This window comes from Schistocerca cancellata, chromosome 12 (genome assembly GCF_023864275.1).
Source record: "Schistocerca cancellata isolate TAMUIC-IGC-003103 chromosome 12, iqSchCanc2.1, whole genome shotgun sequence".
In the NCBI taxonomy this organism is placed as follows: Eukaryota; Metazoa; Arthropoda; class Insecta; order Orthoptera; family Acrididae; genus Schistocerca; species Schistocerca cancellata.
The window spans coordinates 103,238,175-103,265,433 of NC_064637.1; the positions used below are offsets into that span (position 1 = coordinate 103,238,175).

The window sequence follows — 27,259 nt, forward strand, 5'->3', positions numbered from 1 at the left end:
ATGGGGGACAGATCCGGAGATCTTGCTGGCCAGGGTAGTTGACTTACACCTTCTAGAGCACGTTGGGTGGCACGGGATACATGCGGACGTGCATTGTCCTGTTGGAACAGCAAGTTCCCTTGCCAGTCTAGGAATGGTAGAACGATGGGTTCGATGATGGTTTGGATGTACCGTGCACTATTCAGTGTCCCCTCGACGATCACCAGTGGTGTACGGCCAGTGTAGGAGATCGCTCCCCACACCATGATGCCGGGTGTTGGCCCTGTGTGCCTCGGTCGTATGCAGTCCTGATTGTGGTGCTCACCTGCACGGCGCCAAACACGCATACGACCATCATTGGCACCAAGGCAGAAGCGACTCTCATCGCTGAAGACGACACATCTCCATTCGTCCCTCCATTCACGCCTGTCGCGACACCACTGGAGGCGGGCTGCACGATGTTGGGGCATGAGCGGAAGACGGCCTAACGGTGTGCGGGACCGTAGCCCAGCTTCATGGAGACGGTTGCGAATGGTCCTCGCCGATACCCCAGGAGCAACAGTGTCCCTAATTTGCTGGGAAGTGGCGGTGCGGTCCCCTACGGCACTGCGTAGGATCCTACGGTCTTGGCATGCATCAGTGCGTCGCTGCGGTCCGGTCCCAGGTCGACGGGCACGTGCACCTTCCGCCGACCACTGGCGACAACATCGATGTACTGTGGAGACCTCACGCTGCACGTGTTGAGCAATTCGGCGGTACGTCCACCCGGCCTCCCGCATGCCCACTATACGCCCTCGCTCAAAGTCCGTCAACTGCGCATACGGTTCACGTCCACGCTGTCACGGCATGCTACCAGTGTTAAAGACTGCGATGGAGCTCCGTATGCCACGGCAAACTGGCTGACACTGACGGCGGCTGTGCACAAATGCTGCGCAGCTAGCGCCATTCTACGGCCAACACCGCAGTTCCTGGTGTGTCCGCTGTGCCGTGCGTGTGATCATTGCTTGTACAGCCCTCTCGCAGTGTCCGGAGCAAGTATGGTGGGTCTGACACACTGGTGTCAATGTGTTCTTTTTTCCATTTCCAGGAGTGTATATTAGTAGAACCAGCGAATATGTATATATTATTGATAGTATCCAATAACATGAGTTTTATGTAAAATTTGACTTCTGTACACGTACAGTAGAGTAATGTGATCAGTCTAACAGAGTCTTGTCAATAGATTATCTGTGGGATGATATGTGGCCACAGTAGCCTAAGAACTATAATGTGCACATCAGATAATTGTACATTTACATGTTTTGTGATACATTCATTATTGCTTTTTAAACGAAAATAAGTTTTTAGATGTTTTTCTACTTCCATGGGACAATATTCTCTCTCTCTGTCTCTCTCTCTCTCTCTCTTCTCTCTCTCTCTCTCTCTCTCTCTCTCTCTCTCTCTCTCTCTCTCTTCTACCTCATATTTATGAATGTGTGTTATGTATTCTTGTTTTATGGCATGTTCTACGTCCTCTCCTCACCACAGGTGTATGGAATAGAAATTTTAATCCAACTTCCTTTGTAGCATGTCTCAGATAACTATAATTTTAAAACACTTATTGATTTTGCAAATGATAACTATATTATCAGTATTGGCAACACTTCTTATTTCATTTTATGTAGTTATTTCACAAGCTGAAATTTTTAATTGGGTCATTGTAATATAATGACTGTGAGATAACAAAAAAAATTTTGTGGTTAACTCTGCTACACAAGTTATTTTCTGTAAAATCAGTGAACAGGTTTTAGAAGAAATAATGTGTTGATTAGTTTCCTATAAAATTTTGTGAATTATTTTGTAGTAAATTATGTATTAGAGTCTCATAATCATTGAAAGTAGTTTCTATTTATATGTCTGAATTCAGTTGCTTGAAATGGACAGTGATGAGTACTATCTCCCTCATTTGCTCTCACCGCTGTTGCAGAGAAGACAATTTCTGCTGCGCCTTTCTCGTCTTCTCCCTCCTGAAAGCGAATCTCCTACCTACCGAGACTGGCCTCCCTGCCCACGCCGCCTTGCCGACACGTCTCTGTTGCTGCGAAGGTTGCACCACAAGTGGAGGGTAAGACTAATATCTAATATTTATAAATAATTGTTCAATTTTTAAAATTATTTATCACTTGCCAAAATTGGACAATGTGGAGAAAGGATGATACAAACATTTAGAAAAACAAGGAGCTATGAACTTCATTTTCTGTAGTTATGGTTTCCCTCCATAAGAAGCCAAGCAAAGACTGAAAGAGGATAGAAAATTAAAACTATTAAAACAAGGGCGAGATGAAATGCCAATTGCAACACAAAGCTAAGCAAATTTCCTAGACGCTGGCTTCTCTGTAAAACTCATTTCCCATTATTAGTTGAACTACATATGAAATTCCTTCTATTTAATCTATTCACTTGCTCCTAAAAGTTGGGGAAGTATTATCACATTCTTTAATTTGTGTTCATATTGGCTTGCTGCAGTTATCTTACTGATAAATGGTAAGTAAATTTTAAACCACAGCTCAGGAATACTTTAAAGGAAAGCTACATATGCACAATACGTAGTTTTAAAATAAAGGTAGTAGTGTGATTACTGTTAGTGTAATTACTGAAAATGTGAAATTAAAATAACAGCTTTTAGACTTGATGTTTAGCAGCTTTTTGAAATTTGCGTCATTCGTTAGGCAATGTCTGAGGTGACTTTTTCTTCCCAGCAGGATATGTATGTGTTTCCATTTCTTTTATGTGTTACATATCTGTCCTTTAGCCCCATAAAAATTTAATTTAAAACATTGTTAAGAAGGCACTTTCTGCTGTCCTATCTAGTATCTCTCATTACTTTCTACTTTAGTATTTATTTTATTCTTCTTTAATATGATTTTCCTTTTCAGTGTCACAAGTACCGCCTTAAATTCGATCAGACAGCTCGGAATCGTATGAGGGAAAAAGTAACGGCCAGCATCATCTTCAAAGAGCGGAAAGCATCGTATCCCCGCAGGTAAGCATTGAACAAAACTTGCTTGAGTGTTATGTAGTCCTTAAAAATTTAATGGTACCTACTTGATAAATGTATATCTTTAAGGAGAAAAAAAATGGCCAAATGCAAGGAAGACTTGTGCTCTGAGTGTTCTGTACAAACTTAATTACTTACATAAAAAGTTCATCCTTATCGAGAAATGAGGGAAATGAGAATCTCTATGATTTTTGCCTGTTATCAGTAATGATACTGGCCAGATATCGTGAACTTGACTCAATTTTTTTTTTTTTCAGTAATGCTTTCTGTTATGTTTTTGACAGATGAGGAATGGCGGAAAGATATTTTTACTTGATATAATAACAGTTTTCAGATTTTTTTGTCCTTGCTTGTACTACGAAACCTTGCTTCTTGCCATATTTTATGATTCTAGCTCAACGAGAAGTACCCTATAGGTTTTGATGAGTGAGTTTGTGACTAGCAAAATATGCGACATAAAATGGCAATGTGTTTCAATTTGATTGACTTACAAGCTTACATGTTTAACATTGCAAAAGGTCTGTAGACTTTGGTATGTGATATAAATTTGAACTTGACACACCTACCCGTTCCTTAGAATAAGGTGTATTAACACATGGACAGACAGGTGGATAAAAAAAAATGACAAAAAATATTTTTGTGTTTGATATATTACAAATTAACAATTGTTTTGATTTTTTTCCTTTAGTTGTACAGTGAAATCTGAAATCTTCCTTCTTGGTAAATTTCATGATTCTAAGTCAATGGGAAGTACGCTATAGGTTTTGATGAATGAATTTGCTAGTATCAAAATATGTGACAAATGGTCATATCTTTTGATTGACTTAGAAGCTTAGATGTTGTACACAATTAAGGGCTCGTGGATCTTAGTATGTAACATAAATTTCAACTTGATAATTATACCAGTTCCTGAGAAAAATGGTTCTTAACAGACAAAAGATGGACAAAAAAGCGATGCTGTCAGGGTCCCTAAACAGAAACAAACACTTGATTCATGTTTGCATCTAAGTTATTGTCAAAACATTTACTAAGATTTATTGTAAATACACAATGATCTGTGATCAGTGTGATTTGTTAGAGAACTGCTTTATTGTCAGTTTCATAACTCTTAACACTGTATGTACACTTCAAACTGAGTACAAACCTAACCATTCATACACAGTGTTATTCAGTTAAAGACACGACATTTTCCTTCAGCAAATGATGTTAAGGGTTTTTAGTTGCATTAACATTGCTTTATTTACTCTTCCATTATCTGTTGATATATTTTCAGATAGGATATGCTTGAATTTCCTTTGTACTCTTACTTGCACCATTAATGAAATACATTTGCCTATAGTTCATGCTATACTAGGACTGACAGCACCAACTTTTTCACGAAATAGCCAGTAGTCTCATTTTGTAGAGTCAGTCAGTCATTTCACTTTTCTGCATCTACATTTACACTATCTGCTCAAAATTATCTGGACAGCCCTGTGCAATGCGGAATTGACCACTAGATGTTATGAGAGGTGGACACATTGAAGATATGCTGAAATATTTGAGTTCAGCTACTTATGCTATTAGGGTCATTGCAAATTTTGGTGATATACATCTCAGTAAATTAGCTTGCCAGGCCTATTTTCATTCTCTGCTTTCATATGGCATCATATTCTGGGGTAACTCATCATTGAGTAAAAGAGTGTTCACTGCACAAAAGCGTGTAATCAGAATAATTGCTGGAGCTCATCCAAGATAATCCTGGAGACACTTATTTAAAGAGCTAGAGATCTTCACTGTAGCCTCACAATATATATATATTCACTTATGAAATTTGTTATTAACAATCCGAACGAATTCAAAAGTAATAGCAGTGTACATGGCTACAACACTAGGAGAGAGGATGATCTTCACTACTCACAGTTAATTGTAACTGTGGCTCAGAAGGAGGTAAATTGTGCTGCCACAAAAGTCTTTGGTCACTTACCTAATAGCATCAAAAGTCTGACAGATAGTCATATAGCATTTAAAAGGAAATTAAAAGAATTTCTTAATGGCAACTCCTTCTACTCATTAGATGAATTTTTGGATATAGTAAGTGGGTAATTTTCCCAACCCCACCCAAAAAAAAATAAATAAATAAATAAATAAATAAAAAATAAAAAAAATAAGTGTCATGTAATACACTACTGGCCATTAAAATTGCTACACCACAAAGATGACGTGCTACAGACGCGAAATTTAACCAACAGGAAGAAGATGCTGTGATATGCAAATGATTAGCTTTTCAGAGCATTCACACAAGTTTGGCGCTCGTGGCAACACCTACAACATGCTGACATGAGGAAAGTTTCCAACTGATTTCTCATACACAAACAGCAGTTGACCGGCGTTGCCTGGTGAAACGTTGTTGTGATGCGTTGTGTAAGGAGGAGAATTGTGTATCATCACGTTTCCGACTTTGATAAACGTCGAATTGTAGCCTACAGTGATTGCGGTTTATCGTATTGCGACATTGCTTCTTGTGTTGGTCGAGATCCAATGACTGTTAGCAGAATATGGAATCGGTGGGTTCAGGAGGGTAATACAGAACACTGTGCTGGATCCCAATGGCCTCGTATCACTAGCAGTCGAGATGACAGGCATCTTATCCGCATGGCTGTAACGGATCGTGCAGGCACGTCTTGATCACTAGACAAGAACCATCTGCACGAACAGTTCGATGACGTTTGCAGCAGCATGGGTATCAGCTCGGAAACCATGGCTGCTGTTACCCTTGACGCTGCATCACAGACAGGAACACCTGCGATGGTGTACTCAATGACGAACCTGGGTGCACGAATGGCAAAACGTCATTTTTTCGGATGAATCCAGGTTCTGTTTACAGCATCATGATGGTCTCCTCTGAGTTTGGTGACATCGCAGTGAACACACATTGGAAGCATGTATTTATCATCGCCATACTGGCGTACCTTCCGGCGTGATGGTATGAGGTGCCATTGGCTACACATCTCGGTCACCTCTTGTTTGCATTGATGGCACTTTGAACAGTGGACGTTACATTTCAGATGTGTTACGACCCGTGCCTCTACCCTTCATTCGGACCCTGTGAAACCCTACATTTCAGCAGGATAATGCATGACCGCATGTTGCAGGTCCTGTACGAGTCTTTCTGGATACAGAAAATGTTCGACTGCTGCCCTGGCCAGCACATTCTCCAGATCTCTCACCAATTGGTGTCTGGTCAATGGTGGCTGAGCAACTGGCTCATCACAGTACGCCAGTCACTACTCTTGATGAACTGTCGTATCGTGTTGAAGCTGCATGGGCAGCTGTACCTGTACACACCATCCAAGCTGTGTTTGACTTAATGCCCAGGCGTATCAAGGCCATTATTACGCCCAGAGGTGGTTGTTCTGGGTACTGATTTCTCAGGATCTATGCACCCAATTTGCATGAAAATGTAATCACATGTCAGTTCTAGTATAATAGATTTGTCCAATGGTTACCCGTTTATCATCTGCATTTCTTCTTGATGTAGCAATTTTAATGGCCAGTGGTGTATCTTGTATAGACACCTTTTATTAACCTGACACGTTCCACATCATTACGAAGTGTCGTATTCAAGATCTATGGAACAAGTACTAATCTAATCTAGAAGATTGGAGGGAGTATTTTGTTGTCAGTAACAGAAGAATGAGAGATCAGTGATTTCGAGTATGAATTAGTATTAGATGTAACCTGTGTGACAAATCAATCAGGGGCACCTTCTGCAGCTGCCCAAGGTGGCTGTTGGTGATGTGATTGTGAAGTGGAAAAAGAACAACCCCAGCTAAACTAAGACTTGGCAGAGCTCATGTATGGATGAACAGGGACTGTTGAGCATTTTGGAGTGTTTTGTAAAAAATCACATGAAACTGGCAGAAGGAATCACTCATATAAACAGGGTGTATACGACCCGGGACAAGTTAAATTTTTGTAATTTTTACTGGTAAGAATTGATTCTCTAGCAACGAATGTTACTCTATCCTGCTACTGGAGAATGATACTGCAGTAATAAAATATAAACGAGAGGAAAAAAAAAAATCAAACTTCAATGGCAAAGGAAATGCGCCATTTACAACAACAAACCACTGCGCACGCACAAGCGTCTGCAAACAGTAAAACTATATCAAAGGCCGTAGGACGAAGACTATGTAGTACTTCGTAATAATGGAAATGAGTGTTTTACTTACAAGAATTTCGAGCGCAGAACACCAGAGATTTATGTCATAATTTTAAATTTACTGGCACATTTGTGTGATGTATCTTAAAGTATAACACATGCCAAAAAAGACCAATGTTATATGTGAAAGCTTAGCTTTTCTTGTCACTATACTATGTATATTAATGTAGACCGTTAACGTTTCCTGTTTGTGTGTTCACGCTATGTGACATTGATCTTGCTATTGGCTGACTATTACACATGTCCTATGCTCTGAATATCTGCTCTCATCGGCTGGCAAGATCACGTGGCATTAGATGACCAACTTACAAAAGGACATCACAATCTTGATTTCAACGCTCGGGAAACTAACGCACTGTGTTTGTTGCAATTCGAATTTATACTCTCGTAATACGAAAATATGCAGCTTATATGTTGCTGTACATCAAAACTCTTTCCAAAACTTCTCTCATTTTTTGTCATTAAAAGTCTTTCCAAAACTTCTCTCCCCCACCTTTTTTCATTTTTTCTTTTTTTCCGGAAAGTTTTACGCCAGTGTATAAAACGTTAACAATTCAAGGCATTGATAAGTTTTACAGTTCTGAGGGAAAAATCAACGGAAAAACTACTATCACTTAGCACGGAAAAAGTGTATTTTCGCCCGGAAAAAAGACTCTTTTTTAAACGGTATATCCAGAAAAAATCCAGGAATGTTTCTTCCTTGTCCCTGTATACACCCTGATAAAAGAGTGTTACTAGAAGTCCAGTTAGCATAATGACTGAGCATAGGGAGGTAAAAAGAAAGTGAGACAATGGTCACGCAGCTCCTCACAAGCCACACATTTCTGTTATCAGTGCTAAACGATACTTGGGGTATATAAAGAGTGATGCCATTGGACAGTGGGCGACTGGAGGTGAGTGATTTGAAGTGGTGGATCATGCTATACCCTGTGGCAATCTGAAGGAATGGTTTGAGATTGGTGAATGTCTGCCATCACGGTCATGTGTAGTGCTAATTGTGAAGTATGGAGAAGCTAATGTTACAGTATTGGAATGTTTTTCATGGTTAGAGTGTCCTGAAGAAAATCAATTCTAAATTCAGTCTAAGGACATAAACAGATTTTACAACATTGTGTAACATATACTGTAGAGTAACAGTTTAGAGACAGATTGATTTTTTGTTTGAGCATGATAGTGCACCGTGTTATAAAGCAGCATCTGTGAGGCAATGGATTGTGGACAGTTACATTCCTGAAATCGATTGGCCTGATAAGAGTCTGACCTGAACCCAGTGGAACACCGAGACACCTCATTGGAAGAGACACCTCACTGGAAGCCCCAGCAGAGTTAAAGGTGGACACACCCTGCCTTAATGCCCACTCATAGGTATCCGGACATTCAGTCAGACAGTGCACATCCATACCTTGCAAGCCATTGTAAAGTGTGTGGCAGTGAGTGGTTCCCATTGTCCTACACATAAGGGTTTCTCCCTGCTCCATTTGTGATGGAGTGTGGGAATATTAATTGCTTCTGTGCCTGTGACACTTTGTCCGATCTTGTCTTTGCTGTCCTACAGAAGTGGGATATAGCAAACTTAGTGTGGGAAGATTCCTCTCTTAATATTGGTTCTTGAAACATTGTTAGTAAGCCTTTGGGGAATAGCTGGCACCTTAACTTTAAGCCTCTACCTGTTACGGTTTTTCCAGCATTTCCACAATGCTTTCCTATGGATCAAACAAATCTGCCACAATTTGTTCTGCTCTTCTTTTAATGCATTAAGTGTTCTCAGTTATTCCTATTAATATGGGTGGCCAGAGAATTTTGTAAGCAATATTCATTAACGGGGAACGAATACAATGTATCCCTTTTGCAGATGATATAGTAGTATTTGCTGACTCAATAAAGGAAATGGAGTCTATGTTGCTAAAATTTGCCAAAATCCTAAGAGAAAAAGAAAATGGTAAAGTTAACATTAAACTAGAAGATGATGTTCTAGAGCAGGTTGAGAACTTCTGTTATTTGGGGAGCACAATCAGTGATGACAATAAATGTATCACAAAGCAAGCCTTCCAAAATAAAAGGAATTTACTAACAGATAATCATATAAGCCTAGAAAGTAGGAAAAAGTTTGCCAAAATTTTAGTTTGGAGTGTCTTAACATATGGATGTGGAATGTGGACTCTGGGAAAGGCAGAGGAAAAGAAACTGGAAGCAGTGGAAATGTCGATATGGAGAAGAATGACGAAAACAAGCTGGGTAGATAGAAAAAGTAATGAACAGGTCTTAAGAGAAGTGAATGAGAACAGAACACTGCTAAATTATATAGGAAGAAGAAAATCAAAAATGATAGAGCACATAATGAGACACAACCAGTTCCTAAAGAATGTATTTGAAGGAAAAGTTATAGGGAAAAAACCAAGAGGCAGGCCAAGAGCAACGTATTTTAATGACATCAAAGAAGATATGGGGATAAAATTGTATGAAGAATTTAAGAGTATGACAATGGAGTGAGGGACATGGCTAAATTGACAAGGCATAGCCCTTAGTTTATGATGGTGATATTCATTGTAGACTGAATTTTCTGACTGTTCAACGATGAAACGAAGTCTACCATGTGCTTTATCTATGACTTAGATTATTCCACACTGAATAAATTTTCACTCTGCAGCAGAGTGTGCACTGATATGAAACCTCCTGACAGATTAAAACTGTCTAATGGACTGAAACTCAAACTCAGGTCTGCATTTTTTGTGGTGAGTGCTCCATCAGTCGCAGTCTTTACTCGGTCTGTTAAAGTCGCCTCCAGCTATTAAGGTATGATCTGGGTATTTACATGCTACTGACCATAGACATTCTTTGAATGACTCTAGAACTGTCACAGCAGAATCTGGTCACCAGTAGAAACATCCAACAATTAATTTGGTTTCATCTAGAACTATTACACGCAACCAGATAACTACACTGTCACACTCAATTTTGACCCCAATAGAGACAATATTTTTGTCAACTGCAAGTGAACACTCCCCCTGCTAAGGGGGAGCTTTCCATTTCGTGTTTCATCCAGCTGTCAGTCCTGAGAATAATTGGAGCGCAAGAACTTTCCTGGAGGGCAGTAAATTTGAGAACTTTGTTACAAATAATTCAACAGTTTATGGATACAATTTTGACAGCTGAAATGTCTTTACTCTGACACAGTCTGACTTCCCTCGCAGTGTATCAACTAGCAATGTTCATCAGAGTACCTCATTTACCTCCTAGCCGAAAATATCCTCATGTGCATGCCACAATTACTCTGCTACATAAGGAGTTGCTTCCTTTGTATAGTACACCCCTGATCTAGCTTCCCAACTGGTAACAAAGGTCTAGAAGGCTGCAGCCAACATTGTCACAGAGTCCATAATCCTTTGGTTGAGACCCTCTGCTCGGCTCCAAACTAAAGGAGTCCGATCAAATCTGGGAACTTTCGCGTAACTCGTAAATTATATGTATATATTTATTTTGTTTTTGTTTTTGTTATTGCTCGCGTAATAACGCATATACGAAATGAGATATGTTACTACGAAAAGAGCCGCGAAATACCTTTTAGTAATGCTGTGCCAAGAATTTCTTTATAATCATTAATTTTCAACAAAACAGAATATATTGGGTTCTTATTGTTCTGTATCTGGCTTTCTATTAAAGCAGTTATAGTACGCAATGACTGTTCAACATCATAATTTTGCAGTGGATTTTTGTTAAGCGTAAAACACCAATAATTACCACGACTAGCACAAGAACATGAGACTATTATCGGAGAAAAATGATGTTTTTACTATAAGGTTGCCAGACCAGAACTACGCACAGCAAGATTTCTTTCATGTGATGAAAATAAATTATCTCTTTTCACTATTAGTACTATATTATCAGCAGCCCGCGTCAGCCTGTAAAACACATCATAAAATCTGCTGCTCTGCTCTGCAACTTCGAAAGCTGAAAGAAATAATTTTTCACTTCGCTGTTACCTGACCGGTTCCTTGCGGTATGATAGGTTTCATGTACTGCAATTTAAATGAACCGCGGCAGCGGCTGGCTCGTTCGTAGCGCCGCTCTGCACCACGAATAATATTTAAACAACTGAAAATTTCTTAAAGGGATGGGATAAAATACCAGGCAAGCTTGACATGAATCCTAATGCAAGGTTTCACTAAATAACTCTATTCAAACATTTAAACAATTTGAGTAGTACACACCCTTTTAACAATCTTGACTAATGGCGTCCCTCTTACAAACTTGACAAAAGAATGCTACGCTAGGATACAATATCACGTCACAGGCTATCCTTCTCACGTAACTCCAAGAAGAAGACAAAGGAATTACTGTTCGTTCTGTATTATTTATACTAGGGATATTTTTCATCTCTATATGATATTTATCGTCTGTGCGGTTTCAGTACTCGCCGACACAGATATTATCTAATATAAATAATAATAAAAAAAATACATAATTCCATACAATAACTGAATACAATGCACAATATTTTCTCTTTACTGCAAAATATGTCTTTTGCTAAAGGACGTTACAATGCCCCCTGGCAGCAATTGACTAACGTTAAGAATGTTGCCACTAACGTCCGTTTTGTCATTGTCTATCACCTTGTTTGGAATATTCACTGTTCACTTCTTTGCTCTTTTACATTATAGTTTTAATTACACTTTTTATAGTTTTTTCACACTTTGCGAGGTGACCGTAAACCTAGTCCCAGGGTCATTACAGTTTTCTGGCTCCCCCATTTGGGCTACGTGCGATCAGAAAACCTGGGAAAACTGCGCCGGAGCCATGGTCATCTCGCCTGGTTTGTCTTAATGCACGTTTTTGTTCATCAAACAAGGGTGGACTTTGTCCAATGTTCACAGATAACAATGATTATTTATGTCAAAATGTTAAACCTTTTAGCCTCTCTATTAAAAATGTACCTTCTACACCTTTTCACATTTGTTTTCTGTGTCACAATTAAGGTCAATCATTAAACAGTTCGATAGCAATGTAATGGATTGTCTCTACACTTACTCACGACAAATGTTCTACCATTGTATGGCATTCGTGTCAGTTTGTGTCACTAATATGACGAAAACATATGACATATATCACCGAACAAGTGAATGTTTTGAGTTATACTCAGCAAAAAAAAATGTTTGTCACATAATTTCGTGTTCAATGAATCATTTTCATATTAGTACATGAACAACGTAGTTGGTAATGTTCGGTTGAACGTCAACAATGTCGTACGGAGCGGGCGGCGCGAAGCAATTGTTGCGTAGCGTCGTCTGGAGCGCGGCGTGCCAACGACCGCTGAGGTCGACGACCTGCTAGCAGCAACATCGACGGCGTGCTGCGGTGGCGCCCGAGCAGTCGCGAACCGCGCCGAACCATTCACCAATGTCGGCGTGTTGCAGTGGTTTCCTGCGACCGGCTGGCTGGCGGCACGGCACCCGTCTCTGCTTCTCCGCATGGCTCCCCGTCGTAACGCATGAAACAAATATTCCACAACGGTGTACTGTCTTTAAGGATACAACTTATTAGCTGTGGAAGAAAATGCACTTTGGTTAAAAGCGTTTATTGTTCATTATGCCGTCGCTTCGCTGGTATGCACAGGACGATTTGGCGTGATAACAGGTTTCTTGTGGCATTGTGACACTGGTATTCAGGGTTCGTCACACGCACATTGTACTACACACTTTCACTTGTTCTCACGGTTGATACACTGCCAGAGCGTCCTTCAACACGTGAAAACATTTCGGTACACACATACTAAATGTCTCCGTCGAGCGATGTTTGTTTGAATCGACTCCGAACGGATCACTAACTACCGTTTTTACTCACAGTGTACTGTTCATTGAGCACTGCGCTATGACAGTTAGTCACTCAACACTTAACTTATACCGACGTATATATTGATGCAGATACAACAGTCATTTTCTGTCCCTACTACACACAATATTCCGTCCTTTCCTAGATTGTTTATGCACACAGTTTATTTTTAATGCATAACAACTGTTCTTAGCATAATCACTCTCATCTACATTGAGTCCATTGTGTTACCTTCTCATTACACACTTTTAATACTATTACTAGGCATATATTGCTTTTTTGTAATTATTTAAAGGTGTGTGATTTTTTTTGTACATAGGTTTCTTTTCCTCTTTTAGTGTAGCTTGCCAGGTTATCACCCATCCAGCAAACAGATTTTACCATGTGCATGACAGCTTGACTTGGGCATATTGTTCAATAAATACTTCATTTAGTACTAGTATTATTTTTAACGGTCCGTCCTACAGGACTACAGTGTAGTTTCCGCGTAACTTGATTCGCGTACCGCGTAATTATTACACGGAACGGTTTTGTTTTTTATTGGATTCTGCTCCAGTGTCGTTCTCAGATCACTATTGGCATTAAACATTACATCACATAATTATTTCGTACTACAAAGTCAATTTTTGGCTAGTATAGACTCTCTCTCAGGGTTCTTTAATTCTAACACAATTACATCTGCTACATATTTATATGAGATTTCATCATTAATTGTACTTACTTACTACAAAATGATTCAAGAAATTAATCATTATTTTATCAACAAAAGATTATTCATTGCTTGAAGAGCATGTAGTATTTTAATGACACTAACTGTCTGTAAACAAAGTCTTCCATTTGCATATTATTGCTCAGTTTACTGATTCTACTTCCTCAAAATTGTAACTATACATAAATTCTTTCTTAAAACTAACATACTTATACTCTAAAACACAGTTGAAATCTTCTTACCACTACTATTTACATCAGACATGTCACTGAATAAATAACTTTACATCTTTACGTGGATACAGTCCTTTTATTTTCCCCGTCTGTGGATGTGCTAACAAATAGCTACATTCGTGTGGCACCTTTATTACTTCAAAGGGCCCTGAATATACCATTTGCCACTTACTATTTCGCTTTAGGGTGGCTGAGGATTTGGGGTGGTTACGAATAAGCACCATGTCCCCTACACTGTATTTCTGTTTGTTAGTTACACCTCGGTCGTACTTCTTTTTTCTCTTTGCAGCACAGCTGGTTAGGTTGTCCCATATCTTTTTTCTCTTTTCCTCTCTTGTTTCTACCCTGGCTGGTAGTCTCGGTAAAGGCGTCAGCCATTCATTCTGTGTCTCATTAACCCCTTTCAATATCTCTACTGGTGGGTATCCTGTACTTGAGTGGGGTGTTAAATTGTGGATTTCTACAAATTTAGGTACCAACTCAGGCCATCTTGTGTGTCGGTTCCCTATGTAAATTCTAAGGAACTTATTCAATTCTCTGAACGTTCTTTCGACTAAACTTGCTTCCGGATGGAACCGGGATACTAGAATATGCTGTATATCTTGTTCCATTAGGTAATTTTTCCAAGTGTGACCCGTGAAATAAGTGGCATTGTCAGTCGTTATGGCTTCAGGTTTCCCCACTTGAGGCAAGTATTCTTGATTGATCCATCTGACTATGGTTTTGGCAGTAGCTGATTTTATACAATAAATTGCCAAGTATTTGGAAAAAATATCGTACATGGCCAGTATATATTTCATACCTCCTCTGGCCATGGGGTAGGGACCTGCTACATCCACAGATACTAATTGAAGCGGCCGGAGTGGAACTATGGGATGAAGTTCAAATTTGGTAGACCTATTATAGTGTTTTGCTTTCTGGCATATAGTGCAAGTCCTAACTGTTACCTGAATTTGGTGTTTCATTCGGGGAAAGTGGCAGTATCTCGCCATGATTTCTGCACACTTCCCGATTCCTGCATGGCCCCATGCCAAGTGCGTGTGCCATATTATGACATTGACAGACTGGTTAGGTATGCATACTGCCCAGCCGTCTTCTTTCGTGCTAAGTTTATAATACAAAATATTGTCCACAATTTTAAAACCTTGCTCGTCTCTATTGTTGACACCATTTTCAATATTGTTAATGATTTTTGCCCACATCGAATCTGACCTCTGTAGTTCAGACATATTTTGACATATGTACAGAAAATCCTTCCTGTAAGCATTGTCTCGTACTAAAAGCACTTTATATTCGGCGGATTGTTCTAACATCTCGGCTAACTCCGGTAATCCTACCGGCAGTCGCGACAAAGCATCCGCTACTATGTTGTCTTGTCCTTTTATATACATAATCTTTATTCGGTATTCTTGTAATGTAAGCATCCATCTCCTTAGTCGGGTATGGAATAGCTTGCATGACATCAAAAAACTTAACGCCTGGTGGTCACTATACACTTTAATCTCCTTCCCATATAGGTAGTAATTAAACTTTTTTACAGCCCAGACTACGGCGAGCGCTTCCAGTTCCGTTGCCGAGTAGGCTCTCTCGCAGCTAGTTAAAGTCCTACTGGCAAAGCCGATAATCTTTATTGTTGCCGGGTCGTTGCCTTCCTCCCACTGGAACAGGCACGCTCCCAAGCCATAGGAACACGAGTCCGTCGCAAGACAAAAACTTTTTGATAGGTCCGGGTGCTGCAAAATATTTGCATTCAGCAGGGCGGTTTTAATTGCTTCGAAAGCTTGCTGACATTTGTCAGTCCAAACCCACTGCACATTTTTTCACAGTAGATTTAACAATGACGCGTCATTTAACAACTGATTAGGTACGAACCTTCTGAAAAAAGACGTAAGTCCAATGAATGCTTTCAATTGCCTCTTAGTTCAGGGGCTCGGAAATTCTCGGATCGCCTCTAGTTTTTTGTTGTCTGGGCTGATACCAAGCGGCGTGATAAGGTGTCCTAGGAATTTAATTTTATTGTGTCCGAATTTTGACTTTTCTAAATTTGCTGCCACACCTGCTTGCTTAAATTTCTCTAATACTCTATGCAGCAATTCCATATGTTCATCCCAAGTAGCAGTAGCGATTACAAGGTCATCAACATATACTGTGATTTTTTCTAACAAGTCTGGACCCAGTACCGTGTCTAGAGCAGTAATAAATACTCCAGCACTTACATTCAATCCGAAGGGAAGTACCTTGAATTGGTAACTTCGCCCTCCGAATATAAAGGCTGTGTACTTCCTTGATTCTGGTGTAAGTGGGATTTGCCAGGACGAACTTTTAAGATCAACCGAGGTCAAGTACTGCACTCCGTGGAATTTTTGTATCTGCTCATCTAAATTTTCTGGGCGAGTTCTGACGGGTATAATGATTTTATTGATATCCCGTGCATCTAACACTAGCCGGATTTTTCCGTTGGCTTTCGCCACTGCTACAAGAGGACTACTATATGGAGAGAGAGAGGGCTCAATGATATCCCATTCTAACATCTTCCTAATCTCCTTAGCCACTACCTCCCTCCTCGACCAAGGGATGGAGTAAGATGCGCGACAGTATGTTTTGTGAGGCATCACCTCTATGTGATAGTGGTACCCTTTGACTATTCCTGGTCGGTCGGTGAATACCATGTTATATTCTGATAACAGCTGCGTCAACTGTTGCTTTTGTATGTTGCTTAAACTTTCAGATTCCTGTACTTTGGTTCGAAATTCATCAACATTTGGTTCAAAATTTCTATCTCCTATATTCGGATAATAGAGATCCGTCGCAGGTGAATAATCATTAAAGTGTAGTACCCAGGGGTTCCTACCTTTGATATTAATTCGATTACAACATGGCACAAGTACCTCCTTCGATTTCATCATAGACAACTCAATCCTCCTACCTTTATTAACTATACTTAGTTTTCCCGAGGAGAGGTCGATCACTGCGTCCCTCTCACGGAGAAAATCTACTCCCAGAATGCAGGCCACCTTTAACCCTTTAACAATGAGGAACGAGCTCACTATGGCTTCGCCCTCCTTACACATCTCCACCTGCACCTGGTGCTTAACTAACTGGCTCTGTGCACTTATAGCTCCAGACACCTTGCAATTATTAACCGGGAAAGTCGGTATACTACGTCCCTTCCCTAGCGCTTTAAACAACTCTGTACTCATTACACTCACTGAGGCACCTGTGTCAATGATTATATTCACTGCAACATCATTGATTTTCGCTTCTATTCTGGCTTGCACATTTTCATTGCTATCTTTCTTACATTCATGCGGTTCGGTCAGTAGATCTTTATCCATACTGATACCGTCGTTGTATCGCAGCATATGTATTCCAGGGATACTATTGTTATTCGTGTTGCTCTCACTCCACCCCTCGGCCAGCGATGGAGAGCATATCGAGGCCGATTCTAGTTTGTCGGGTGGCTTGCTTGCGAGGTACTTGGACGGCTATTATCCGCGACCTCTACTATGTTTACGCTTTGGTTTGTGGGCCGCCACGACTGTGCAATAGGCGCGTTCTGCAGTGGTGGTCTGTTGTTATCGTACCGGTCATTACCCTGCCGCTCTGGGCTTGGTCGCTGATTCTGATTCCAATTACGATTATCGTCATTGTAATTGCTATGCCACTGACCTCGCGCATTTTTCCAGCGGTTGGTCCCTGGCAATCCGGAATCGTACCGGTCGTCAAATCAACGCTTTTTATTGTGGGACGGCTGCCCATACCCGTTCTGACTTATCCATTATTCCGCGAGTGATCACACGCTGCTTTTGCATCTTCCTGGATTAAGTCTATTGAATCTAGAACAGACAGGAAATGTTCCATGTCGCTTTCTGGTACGTGTATTAATTTCTCTTTGATATGAAGGGGTAAATGTGATTTTAGGAGTCTTATTATGTCTCTTGGTGAGATAGGCTCGTCCCAGTAACGCGTTTTGTTTATGTACTTCTCGAAATACCGTCTCAGATTCCCAAGACGGGGTGAGTACGGTTCGGGATTGTATACTTCTTTTCTTAGCCGCTCTTGTATACAAGGCGACCAGTATTTCAACAAATACGCCCTTTCGAACTGTTCATATGTCATGCAGCCGTCTGCTACTTCCGTAGCCCACAACGCTGCATCACCCTGAATGTATGACATTATGTATTGAATTTTCTGTGCTTCGTTCCACACACTAGGCAAGATATTTTTAAAGCTTTTTATGAATACTACTTGGTGTACTGACTTCCGTTCAGTAGTAAACGTTTGAAACTGCCTATTTTTCATCAAACTTTCTTCAACTAATATTTTTGGGCTATACTGGTTTGCTCCTGGGACATAGGCTGTGTGCTCCGAACCGAAGCTACAGCTCTTCGCATTATCGCCTAAAGATTCACCATTGTTGCGTCGCGTATAAGTTTGTGCGTTGCCAAAAACATTGGCTGTTGGCGACATAGTTTCATGTTCAAGATGTTTGCTACTTTGTGTTAAACCCTTTTCTAAGTCGGATATCCGTTTGTTAATATTCACTTGCCACTGCGGAATATCCTCACTGAGTATTTGTTTGATGGTTTGGACGTCGTTCTGTACCTGACTATTTACTGCAGTACTGAACGATTCAGAATCTCTATCCGCTATGGCTGCTTGTACCTTAGAATTAATATTTTTGTCAATCTCACTCTCCTTCGCTTCTAGCCATGAGTTGAATTCGGTTTCAATTTTAGTCGCTTGTTCATTCCACTTCTGCTCTACAAGCTGTGTGGAATCTACTTCTAGCTTTTCTAATCGGTTGGCTAAGACACCTATTTCATCTACCATGTTAGTGTTTGCTACTTGCAGGTTGTTGACCTGGACAGTCAACTCCTGCACGGCCTTAGGTATCGACTCATAATTCTGTTTCATACAGGCAATCTCTTTTTTCATATGTTCTAACGATTGCACAAGTTGCTGGTCCCACTCAGCTTGCTGGCGATCTCGCTCAGCTTGCTGGCGATCTCGCTCGGCTTGCTGTTGCACAAATTTTTCCTGGTAATCCAGCACGCGCTCTAATATCGCCTGAAGTGAATATCCACCAGGCAGATTACCACTCTCTGGTTCCTGCTTTTCTGGAGGTGGTGTAATTTCTTTATCTACCTCTCCTTGAGCACTGGTGGGCGGTGGCACCACTTCCTGTGCCTCTGCCCCCACATTTTCGCATGGTATATCCTCAAAGAGAGTACTTGTACTGCTTAATGCACCCGTTTCTACATTTCCTGCACTAACTAATGGCTGTTCCTCAGTATCCATATTGCTCGGACGCTGACTACGCAATTTAACCATATTCATAAATTACCTACTCGAACACAACATCTGACAGTTTTTTCACTTGCACACAAAATATGTTAGTTTATCTACAATACACTGCACACTAAAAATTTACTATCTACAATCAACTTTGTCCTGTCATAAACACTAACATAAAACTACACACCACTAGCAATATGAGATCACTTCACTGGAGTTAAGCTTCTACAAACAGGACAACTACACTGTAGTCTTACCTTTTATTTATCTGATCTCGGGGATCGGCTGCCCCCGGATTATGTAGTCGTTACAGTTTCTCAGTACTATCAGGATCGTTTCCTCTAACTTGCTTGCAGTGGTGCGGTTTTTCATGAAAAAATTTTTGTACATTCATTAATACATAGCATTAATCATGATACACATACATACATTTATCACTAAATACATACATATATATAATAATAAACACTGAAAGAAAGTACATAAAATATTCTTATTTTCGTGGCCACTGCAAATTCGGACCCCACGTTGGGCGCCAATTTCGCGTAACTCGTAAATTATATGTATATATTTATTTTGTTTTTGTTTTTGTTATTGCTCGCGTAATAACGCATATACGAAATGAGATATGTTACTACGAAAAGAGCCGCGAAATACCTTTTAGTAATGCTGTGCCAAGAATTTCTTTATAATCATTAATTTTCAACAAAACAGAATATATTGGGTTCTTATTGTTCTGTATCTGGCTTTCTATTAAAGCAGTTATAGTACGCAATGACTGTTCAACATCATAATTTTGCAGTGGATTTTTGTTAAGCGTAAAACACCAATAATTACCACGACTAGCACAAGAACATGAGACTATTATCGGAGAAAAATGATGTTTTTACTATAAGGTTGCCAGACCAGAACTACGCACAGCAAGATTTCTTTCATGTGATGAAAATAAATTATCTCTTTTCACTATTAGTACTATATTATCAGCAGCCCGCGTCAGCCTGTAAAACACATCATAAAATCTGCTGCTCTGCTCTGCAACTTCGAAAGCTGAAAGAAATAATTTTTCACTTCGCTGTTACCTGACCGGTTCCTTGCGGTATGATAGGTTTCATGTACTGCAATTTAAATGAACCGCGGCAGCGGCTGGCTCGTTCGTAGCGCCGCTCTGCACCACGAATAATATTTAAACAACTGAAAATTTCTTAAAGGGATGGGATAAAATACCAGGCAAGCTTGACATGAATCCTAATGCAAGGTTTCACTAAATAACTCTATTCAAACATTTAAACAATTTGAGTAGTACACACCCTTTTAACAATCTTGACTAATGGCGTCCCTCTTACAAACTTGACAAAAGAATGCTACGCTAGGATACAATATCACGTCACAGGCTATCCTTCTCACGTAACTCCAAGAAGAAGACAAAGGAATTACTGTTCGTTCTGTATTATTTATACTAGGGATATTTTTCATCTCTGTATGATATTTATCGTCTGTGCGGTTTCAGTACTCGCCGACACAGATATTATCTAATATAAATAATAATAAAAAAAATACATAATTCCATACAATAACTGAATACAATGCACAATATTTTCTCTTTACTGCAAAACATGTCTTTTGCTAAGGGACGTTACAGAACAATGCTATAAACTGTGAGCTCTGCTTGCTTCCCATGTGTGGGGCCAGCAGCCTTCACCACTTTGCTAACCACATGTATGAACTGAGGATGGCCTCAGAACCCATATGACAGGTGCTTTCAGTGCCAATGTTTGCCACAACTTGCAGATGAGTGCACTCTGCATGCTCAATTGCCCCACGCAAAGCTGCATCCACATCTCAGATGAGAGCCCCCCAGCAGACATATTGAGTGCACATTGGCTTTCTTTCCAACCCTGAACACTATCTGTCCAAGTGGCTCCATAATGTAACTACCGTATTTACTCGAATCTAAGCCGCACCGAATCTAAGCCGCACTTAAAAAATGAGACTCGAAATAAAGGAAAAAAAAAAAAAAAATTCTCGAATCTAAGCCGCACCTGAAATCTGAGACTCGAAATTCAAGGGGAGAAAAAAGTTTTAGGCCCCACCTCCAAATCGAAACGAAGTTGGTCCATTCTAATATGAGACACAATTTAGATCGAATGAATGACGATGCAGCTACAGTAGTTTGGTTCGAGTCGTGAGCTTAGCAGTTAAGCTTTACCAGGTAGCCATTGGTATGCGTCAGGCGCTCCGTCCGTATTTATACGGGTACCCTTCCTTTTTCACGTGCTTCGTCTGGTTTGAATCGATTGCTTATTTTGCTTTGATCTGATAAGTGCCGTTCTCTTTGTTATAGGTGTTTACGTCACTCTAAGCTGAAAATGCATTACTGTACTGCGTCATGCATTGTTTGTCGCATTCTGATAGTCCGTGTTTACGGCCTGACGCTGCTCGCGGCATGGCTTGCTTTTGTGCGTCCTACTGCTGCTTACAATAATAAAAAAGAGAGGAATTGTCTCATAACCGAAACAACGGCAAGAGACTGCTATTTGTTGTTACTTACACTGCTGCTTTCTTTGATAATGATCAACAAGAACCAAATAACAGACTGCGTATGATAGAACATAGCTCTGAACGAGAGTTAGGCGAAAATTTTTCTCTGTTTGAAAATCTTTGCGGCCGCTTCTTTAGTACATCAAATTCTGCACAGAAATTAGAGTCATCTTAGATTTAAAAATCTAGTCAGTTGCTGTGCTTCATTTCTGACTGTATCACTATTAGGCATAAGAATAATACGAATGTAAACATGAAACGATACGTATATTCTTCTGCGTTTGCTGTTGTCTCACTCTAGTTTCGTAGTTTATTAGGCAGACAGGATTTAAATGAGATAGCAGCAAAGACGAAAGAATACATGGCAAAATGTTTATATTCGTATTATTCTTATGGTGAAGAGAATACTGCATGTGATTCACATTTCATCAGGTTCCTATTAGCAACCATCTCTTCTCACATGTAGGAAAAAATTCAGAACGTACAGTTGGCCATATTGACTAACATCCCAAACAGTCTTGCCAGTCAGATTTTCGTATTACATTGAAATTCTGCTACATTCGAAGATGAACAATATGGAATTTGTATTTACTTCGTTGAATAATGTATGAAAATGCAGTGGTCAAAACTCGGGCGGAGAAAAAAGCTCGTCTTCCACCTTTTTTTTAAATTTATTTACTGACGCAGAGGTTTTGGCGCCAGTATTTATCTTTGTGCCTACAACGCATGCCTGTGTAGCACTACATATATTCGATGGCAGAAGTTAGTTGTGGCGGCACGTACCAACATTTTTCAGAACTTCCGCTTGCTTTGCACTCGGCCGCAGGCAGTTTTTTGGATTACAAAAACCGGAAAAAAAGTGCGGCTTAGATTCGAGTAAATACGGTAATGTTGGAGCTCCCGATAACTAGTAAAACCCTCCCCTTGTGTGTCTGCTCGGACCCCGCTGAAGGAGTGGCCAACCGTCCACTCGCAAGGTGAAGGGGTGAGGTGAGACAACCAGTCTCCACATTGGCCCTCTGCCTCGAGCAACGCAAACGCATTACCGCCCATCACTCACTCTGGTGCGAGGGCAGATCCACTAGGCCACATACACTAGGAGGTGCCTCAGTACCAGAGCCTGGTGGTGAAACAAGTGAGACGTGACGTGTCCCACGCGACACACCATATTCTCTGCCACTGCTACACACCGAGGCAGCAGCCTGCAGGTAACTGACCGTAGCCAGAGGCACATTCAGCTATTTGTGAACTGTGGCCAGCTCCCCCTGCATTTGCACACAGCATGCACACATCCTACTCATCCTAGCAAGACTAACTGAAGAAGTAAACTATAAAAGGAGACAGAATCGTAGATATGCGACTTGCTACCCTCCTAATGTGTCACTGATGGACACTGATGCCTCAATGAGCTATGTAGCTGGCTTTTCAGAAGAAATGAAAACTGCGCTACAGAATAGCCAAATTTACACTTACAAAATGCGAGCTTACATCTCTTAAATGGAAACACACACAAAATTTAATAAGTATACTAATAGGAAAAGATAAAATTTAACTTGCAGCTCTGTAAGCTGTATGAGGTGGTGAGTTTGGAGTCTGAAGGATTCTGGTAAAAATAGTGTTCAATAGTGGTAAGACCATGGGCATGAGGGATGTTGATGTATAATGAAGTGGCATCAATAGTCACAAGCAGCAATCCAGGAGGATGGTGGAAAATTGGTGAAGGAAGTGGTTAGTATCTTTGATATGGGTGGCTAGGTTATGGGCAATTGCTTGGAGGCGTTGGTTAGTAAAGGCCGAAATTCTTTCAGTGGAACCACAATAACCAGCTGTGATGTGGTGTCTAGGATTGTTGAGTTTGTGGATTTTGGGAAACATGTAGAAGGTAGGTGTGCATATGTGTCATGGGGATGAGAGGGAAATGGATTCAGATGAGGAGAGGTTCTGGGAAGGGTCTAAAGGTTTAAGCAGAGATTGGTGGTTATGTTAGACGTCTGGGTGGAATCACTCTGGTGATGTTTATAAGTGAAGGAGTCAGATAATTATGATTGGTAGAGGGCTTTTTGCCAGGTAGTCATTGCTGGAAACTTTGTCTGCAGGTGGGAAGATTAGGTCAGGATCTGTTTTGAGATTGTGTATGGCTGTTCTTTCCTCTGCTGAAAAGTTCACGTTATTAAGAAGGGGCCTGGGGAAGGATGGTGAGTCCAAGTTGGAGGTACAGAATTCATGGAAAGTGACCAGGGAGTAGTTAAGGGGAGAGGGGGGGGGGGGGGGTGAAGTGTCATTGTTGGATGGTGGTATGAACTGGGAGAAGCAGGGTTCAATGATGGGATTTGTTGGCCTTGGTTGGATTGATTAGTGGCATAGAAGTGTTTCTACTGCAGGGATAGGAGGAGAATAGGTCTTTGACAAGTCTAACGTGGTTGAATTTGGGCATAGAGCTAAAGGTGAGGCCTTTGGATAGGACTGAAACTTCTGTGCAGCTGAGGATTTTGGTGGAAAGGCTAACAAAATTATGTCCATTATAATTATCCGGGCTGTTATGCCGTGGTCGGTTGATGAATGCTGTGGTGATTCCCAACATTTCGTCTCCGACTGCGGGAGACATCTTCAAGGGGGTCCGTAGCTTGATGGAAGGTCCAACACACACACTGGCTCGCTACACTAGTAGCGAGCCAGTGTGTGTGTTGGACCTTCCATCAAGCTACGGACCCCCTTGAAGATGTCTCCCGCAGTCGGAGACGAAATGTTGGGAATCACCACAGCATTCATCAACCAACCACGGCATAACAGCCCGGATAATTATAATGGACATGATATTTCCGGCCGTGAAAGTTTACATTTTAGTAGCTAACAAAATTGTTACGGGAATGTTTTGGCTCTTGATTTGGAGGAGTGTTGGTAGGGAGTTTTTGGGCTTGTGGCAAATTGAAAAGGTCAGCTAGACAGGGCCTGGGGGCTACAAGGGGTTAGTGAAGATGATCTCTGTGGGGTGGGTAGGGGTTTAATAGTGGTTTCCCAAGGTGTCAGTAGGATGTCAGCAGAAAAATGCCCCCCCAGATGCTGGAAAGCAAGGTGGCTAGGCCACCTGTGAATGCAGCCAGGTCTTATACCAGTTCTGCTGCAATCATTTAACAGCATTTTATACTGGGTTGATTGCCAAACAACTATCCACCATACTGTGGCCAAGAGCAAAGTACTCAGCCTTGTGTCACAACATGCAGCTGAACATAATATGCTTGGTTTCAATGCAGCTTCACAACTCAGGCCATCTGCATCCTCCCCTCCACCACTAGCTTCTTTGAAGCTTGCAGATGGGAGTTGTCCTTAAAAGATGCCCTCTGCTCCCAAAATTTCCCTGGCCTACCATAACATCCACAACTTCTATCTAAAAGTTTCTGCCCCTCTGATCTGTTGCCTCCTCCCTGTTTTCGTACCCTCACCCAGTTTTTGTGGTGCCCTCTACCAGTGCACCCACCTGCTTTCCCCTTCCCCACTCTTCCTTTTTTGCTCTTCCTCGCTCCCTGCTCACCTCCCTGCCCCACAGCCTCCCGGCACTGCACCTGTTAGCAGTGTAGTCCTTGCACACTCCATCACACAGCATTCCTCTCTCTCTCTCTTTCTCTCTCTCTCTCTCTCTCTCTCTCTCTCTCTCTCTCTCTCTCTCTCTCTCACTCTCTCTCTCTCCATCTCCTTCTCCATCGGTGCCCTGCCATCTCTTCCCCTTTCCCACCACCTCCAGATTGCTTCATCCATTCTATGTGACAGTTACATTCCAGTCCAAGCTGCTAGATATGGCAGTCACGTGTGCTTGAGTTGTAATTGCTTGCGTGAATGTGTGTGTGTGTGTGGGTATGTTTCCTTTTCTGAGGAAGGCTTTGGTTGAAAGCTAATTGTGTAACTGTCTTTTTGTTGTCCCTGTCTGTAACTAAACATGTCATCTTTATAGCGAGTAGCAGTCTATCTTTCCCTTTAGTTGTTGATATTCGAGCCTGCAGTTTCCATTGTTTCATATATAAATAAAAACAAGATGCTGCTGAGTCACTGATAGGGACATAAACAAGACTGAGAATGTGGCTGGCTTACTGGAGAATTCTCCTTTTTCTCTAGCCATCTTTACTTTTAACTCTGTCCTTCTGTCATCACTGGACTGTACTGACACAATACTTATCAGTGCACCATATTTGACCCCCTGCTCTATTTGACAGCTACACATTCATCCACTGACTGTGCATCGATCCCATGTGGAGCACACCAGTCTGAGGATGGCTGAAACTTTTTATCTGAAAACTTAATTGTGATTGAAAATACTAATGATTGTAATGAATTCAGAAATCACAGTCCTCTCTGATTGATGTAATTGTTGAACTTTATAAAATAAATAGATCGTATAACAATGTAAAAAGATTGAAACAGATGTATTCTTTGTGGCATTAGGTTGAGTTTTGTGAAATGGTGAATTCTCAAATACTGTACATATCTCTGGTAGTTTAATCATTTAGCCCACATTAACTGAATGTGATCTGCAATTCAGAAAAGTGGTAATAAAAACATACTGCTTTGTCTCTTTTTAGTGTTTCCCATCCTTTCCTGGGTGATTATGTGCGTCTGAGGCAAAATGTGCAGTGGAAGAAGACGTGTGTAGAAACGAATGATCAGTATGTTGTCTTTGCTGATATTATCAACAAGATAACCCGATCTAGTGGGAAGGTAAGTATGTAAGACATAATACAATCTTAATCATAAACAAATAGAAAGGAGTTACTGTTTCTGCCACCCTATATAAACTCTAATGTATTAGTACACTGGGAAATATAAAGGAGCACTGGAAAATATGTAGCTTGGAAGTATAAGGTGCAAATCATCAAGAGACAGCTTAAAGGTACATGATAATGATTCAGTGAGAACATTAGTAATCTGTATGTCACAGATCAATGTTTAAGGATATTGTAATAGATGTTTTACACAACATGAAGTAATCTTATTAACTGCAAAACACTCAGTGAATTACTCACACTGCCATTGATGATACTTCATATTTTGACAGTTTATCATTATGCAAAAGGTAAAGGAGACACACCAGAAAGAGAGAGACTGATTTGTACTGATGGGGGAAGATGCAAAGCAGGCAGAAATTAACATACATTAAGCTGAGATGGATGCAAGAGACAAGTGAACATCAGATAGCTAGTTCTCCTCCCAAGAGTTTACAAGATCTGACATTGGGAAGGAGTATCAAATTACTTGAATGGTTGAGTAGGTTTGTATTTGAAGCTATTTGTCCAAGAAGCATTTACACTTGTGAGCAATATAATCAGACAAATATACTTGCAGTATGTATATCTGTCTTTCACCCGGATAGCAGCAGCAGTGCATCATGGTATAGACTCGACAGAACCCCAGAACTATTTGGGAGCCATCTAATCGACTGTAGTGAG

At 40.7% G+C, this 27,259-nt stretch overlaps 1 protein-coding gene across 1 annotated transcript in view; it reads left to right on the forward strand.

The window, feature by feature from the left end:
- LOC126109867 (unconventional myosin-Ib) overlaps positions 1-27,259 on the forward strand; it is a 458,138-nt gene that overhangs the window by 379,518 nt on the left and 51,361 nt on the right. Inside the window, exons 20-22 of the mRNA XM_049914933.1 lie at positions 1,946-2,083; positions 2,895-3,001; positions 26,396-26,531. Coding sequence (XP_049770890.1) covers positions 1,946-2,083; positions 2,895-3,001; positions 26,396-26,531 — 381 coding nt within the window. The remainder of the gene's footprint in view (positions 1-1,945; positions 2,084-2,894; positions 3,002-26,395; positions 26,532-27,259) is intronic.